At 45.3% G+C, this 5,000-nt stretch overlaps 1 protein-coding gene across 1 annotated transcript in view; it reads right to left on the bottom strand.

The window, feature by feature from the left end:
* Positions 1-2,391: 2,391 nt before the first annotated feature.
* LOC143293999 (uncharacterized) overlaps positions 2,392-5,000 on the bottom strand; it is a 4,301-nt gene continuing 1,692 nt past the window's right edge. The window contains exon 3 of the mRNA XM_076605393.1: positions 2,392-3,358. Within this exon, the coding sequence (XP_076461508.1) occupies positions 2,717-3,358 (642 nt within the window). The 3' untranslated portion in view covers positions 2,392-2,716. The remainder of the gene's footprint in view (positions 3,359-5,000) is intronic.

The following is a 5,000-nucleotide window of genomic DNA, read 5'->3' as shown; positions in this document are numbered from 1 at the left end:
AAACAAACAATCAATAGATTTTACGGGCTTTAAAGCAGCATGTTGACGTTTTGGCGAGCTCATGTGAAAAGTGTTTTGAGGCGGAACATAATACCATGCTGAGACTGATGTTATCAGTACCCTTGATCTGGTCTGTGTGTGTGTGTGTGTGTGTGTGTGTGTGTGTGTGTGTTGGTTTTGTGTGAGAGGAGGGGGCAGTAGGGGTGTATTTCTACTTTAACACACCGTTATATATATATATATATATATATATATATATATATATATATATATATATATATATATATATAACACTAAGCAGCTTTCACAAGAGATTGGGGAGCAGTGTGTGTGTGTGTGTGTGTGTGTGTGTGTGTGTGTGTGCGTGTGTGTGTGTGTTTGCACTGTATCATGACCCGAATTTTTGTGTGTGTGTGTGTGCGTGAGAGAGAGAGAGAGAGAGAGAGAGAGAGAGAGAGAGAGAGTTTGTACTTTCACAGAACATGACGATATTGTGTGCGTACAGGTTGTGTGTGTAGGTGTGTGTAGTAGGTGTGTGTCAGTGCGAGTGTATCAGTGTGTGAGAGTGTGTGCTTGTTAGCGTATGTGTGTGTGTGTGTGTGTGTGTGTGTGTGTGTGTGTGTGTGTGTGTGTGTGTGTGTGTGTAGGAGAAAGGTGGCTGAATGGGTAAAACACTCATCTCAGTGCCAATGTAGCAGTGCCAATGTAGCAGTGCCCCTCAAGGCCTGACTAAGCGCGTTGGGTTACGCTGCTGGTCAGGCATCTGCCTGGCAGATGTGGTGTAGCGTATATGGATTTGTCCGAACGCAGTGACGCCTCCTTGAGCTACTGAAACTGAAACTGAAACTGTAGTAGTGTCCTTGAGGGTCTGGGTTCGAATCCCGCTCTCGACCTTTCCGGCTCCCAACTTTTGACTGGAAAAATCAAACAAAGCGTCTGGTCATTCGGATGAGAAGATAAACCACAGGTCCTGTGTGCAGCTCAGCAAGCATGCACTTTCCGGCGCGATGGCGTCATAACTTAGCAAGTGTGGTGCAGCGTATGTGGATTTGTCCGAACTCAGTGACGCAGTGTATGTATGTATGTATGTATGTGTTTGTGTTTGTTGTACTTATAACAGAACCCGGATTTATGCAGGCGTGTGTGTGCCAGTGTGTGTGTGTGAGAGAGAGAGAGAGAGAGTGTGTGTGTGTGTGTGTGTGTGTGTGTGTGTGTGCGCGCTCACAGAATCCGGATTTATGCTCTTCGTTTATTTTTGTTAGTTAAGAAGCTATTTGCTTTCACCAATGATTGGGGAGCAGTGTGTGTGTGTGTGTGTGTGTGTGTGTGTGTGTGTGTGTGTGTGTGTGGGTGTGGGAGGGGGGTGGTGGAGGTGGTGGTGGGGGGGGGGTGTGCGTGGGTGTATGAGTGTAAGTGCATGTGTTGGTATGTATGTATCTCGTCAGTTAGCGTGTATCTCTCTTCGATCTTTAGTTTAGCGTCTTTTCACTATCAGTGAAAAAGACGAATAAAAAATAAAATAATAATTTTAAAAAAAAGGGGGGGAGGGGCTGGGGCGGAGGGGTGCGGTGGGTGGGTAGAGGGGGGTGGGGCGCGGGGGAGGGGAGAGGGAAAGTGTGTGTGTGTGTGTGTGTGTGCGTGCGTGCGTGTGTGTGTGTGTACTTTGACAGAACCCGTACTCATACTTAAAAAAAAAACAACAAAAACACACACAAAATAACTAGCATGCTGTTTTCTTCTACTAGAGACTGGGGAGGGTGGTTCTGTTTGTCAAATGTCAACTGATACACCGATATATATATATTACACACACACACACACACACACACACACACACACAATCACACACTGGTACACAAACACACACACACACACACACACACACACACACACACACACACACATACATATATATATATTTATGGGATGGGCGTGGGATATATATCATGAATGCTGCACATATGCTGTAATTGCCTATGTCTAAGATGCCGGACCCACAATGATTCATTTATTGTCCCGTAACGCCTCTGCATTTCCCCCTCACCTTAGTCCGGTTCTCAGTAAAATAGTTTTTCGACAATGGCATAAAACACACACACACACACACACACACACACACACACACACACACACACACCACACACACAGAGATTGTGTGAAAATGCACCGGCATTTCAGATTTCTGATTCAGGGGGGATAACATCTGCATCTTGTATTACAAAAATTATTAAATTGAAACGTTTGTTTTACCTCCCTTGATTAGAAAAAACACGCATTGTTGGAACTCCGGAGAACTCTTGTTCTGTCTGTCTGTTTGTCTGTCTGTCTGTCTGTCTGTCTCTCACTCACTCCAATCAAAAAAAAAAAAGTGTGATACTGATTGTTTGGAAAGATTTTCTTGTGTTTAATTCAGATGAGTTTATACAAATTTATGTCATTCTCAAACCGTACCCATCATAACATGACATGATGTACGCGCACGTCATTCACTCATTTGTCTATTCAGTCATTTATCTAGTCATTTAAAGAGGAAGAATAATCAGTTTATACGCGAAACACTAATTATGCGTAAATGAGTACACAACTGAACTTAGTGACAAACAGTTCAGTCATTTACAACAGTATATCATATATATGTGTCCATGAAAAAATATGTAAAAAAAAGAAAGAAAAAAAAAAAGAAAGAAAGAATGACAACCAGAATTAATCTTATAAATCACAAATGCCCAACAGCGAAAGAATACTGGGATCCCCCACTCACCACCGCCGTGGCTACCAACAGAACCTCCGCATCATCATCATCATCATCATCATCACCATCATCACCATCACCATCACCATCCCCACCACCTCTCCCCCAGTCTCCCTCCTCCTTCAAGCTCTCCCGCTCCCCCTTCTGCCTCTTCGAACGTCGGCCAGGACCAGGAGGCACCACCAGCATGTTGACAATCTGTCCCACGATCTCCGACCCCCTTTTCCCGACGACTTTCCACAGTACCTTCGCTTCCCTGGAGCTCCGGTCCACGCTCACCGCCACGACGAAAGGCGTACTGGTATTACTGACCACTCTACCACCACCACCACCACCTTGCCGCGCCGGAAAGGAGCCATTCCCGTCCTCCGACATAGCGAAGACCAAGCGCTCCTGGGTGCCATCTTGGCTGCGAGCGACCATGACCTTGGAGGTGACGCGGCAGGTGGTGGTGGAGGGGTTGGTGACGTTGAGCAGCTTGCGGACGTCGATGAGGTGAGTGAGGGCGCCGTTGGTGGAGTCGTAGCCAGTGATCTCCGCACCCGTGGTGGCCGCCCACAGAGTCGCCGCCGCCGGGGCCGAGGAGGTGGTGGCGGCGTTCTTCTTCTGAACAGATATGCATGCATCCATCCTTTTTTTTTTTTTTTTTTTTTTTTTTTTTCATCCAGTTTGTGTCTGTGTGTCTGTGTCTGTGTGTCTTCTTATCAATGATGAAGGTGGAGAATGCTTATGATGATTATGACGACCATCAATGTTGCTACAGAGGTCTGTAATTTGAAATCTAATCAAACGTATTTTTGTGCATCAAAGTTTCAACAGAGACTTACCTGTAAGTTGAAGTTTGATTAAGCATATTATCATTATCGGAAATCAAAGTTGGAACGAGACTTACCTGTGGTCTAAGTTGAATTTAGATCGGGGGAATACATTCTACCCGGCTATAGAAGGGTGCCCCCCCACTCCCGCTGCCCCCCCCCCCCCACCCCCCCCCCCTGCCCCCGTTTTAGTTTGTGTGTATATGTGTCAAAAGCTGGGCATGCCTTTCTTTCATTATCTAATCCATTGGGTTACGAGACCTTTAACTCTCTCCATACGAATGGCGAAAGAGACGACGTTAACAGCGTTTCTCCCCAATTACCACCATCAAAATATTACAAGCGGAAGGCTCTTATACCGAAGAGGTGAATGTTGACAAAGAATACCACAATTCTGACGACGGAAGCTAAAGGTTGGATCATCGAGACACCCACTGGACATCCGAGGGGTCTGTGTAGAGGAGAAGAGAGGACTGGCCGTACTGAGTGAGTTAAACGATTGATATTCAAAGAAACAAAATAGCATGTGCACATAAACACGAAAAGCATGGCAAGGGCACCATGCGTGGCTTATTAGATTAAAGCCCTACCCACCCAATAAGAAACAAGTAAGCACAAAACTTATGCGGACAAGTTAAAGGAATCAAAGTAAGTTTCAGTTTCAGTTTCAGTAGCTCAAGGAGGCGTCACTGCGTTCGGACAAATCCATATACGCTACACCACATCTGCCAAGCAGATGCCTGACCAGCAGCGTAACCCAACGCGCTTAGTCAGGCCTTGAGAGAGAGAAAAAAACAACAATATATATATATATATATATATATATATCAAAGTAAATAGATATAATCACTTTGACAAGTAGGCTAGTAGGCTACGAGGGTAAACAACCATGAAGAGACACAAAATTACAAAGATAAAGTTGTTGTTGTTGCTTTTTTTCAAATGCCATTCTGTTCACAATTCAGTGTATCGTTTGATGTAGTTGACGGGCGCAATAGCCGAATGGTTAAAGCGTCGGACTTTCAATCTGAGGGTCCTGGGTTCGAATCTCGGTGACGGCGCCTGGTGGGTAAAGGTTGGAGATTTTTCCGATCTCCCAGGTCAACATATGTGCAGACCTGTTAGTGCCTGAACCCCCTTCGTGTGTATACGCAAGCCAAAGATCAAATACGCACGTTAAAGATCCTGTAATCCATGTCAGCGTTCGGTGGGTTATGGAAACAAGTACATACCCAGCATGCACACCCCCGAAAGCGGAGTATGGCTGCCTACATGGCGGGGTAAAAACGGTCATACACGTAAAAGCCCACTCGTGTATATACGAGTGAACGTGGGAGTTGCAGCCCACGAACAAAGAAGAAGTTTGATGTAGTTTAATTGCACAGTGCTTCATCTTGTTTTATCGAATGTTCCTTATATCTCTCGGCATTGAG

Source organism: Babylonia areolata, chromosome 19, assembly GCF_041734735.1.
Source record: "Babylonia areolata isolate BAREFJ2019XMU chromosome 19, ASM4173473v1, whole genome shotgun sequence".
NCBI lineage: Eukaryota > Metazoa > Mollusca > Gastropoda > Neogastropoda > Buccinidae > Babylonia > Babylonia areolata.
Note: the sequence above shows the minus strand (reverse complement) of the source record. Positions and strands in the feature narration are given on the sequence as shown.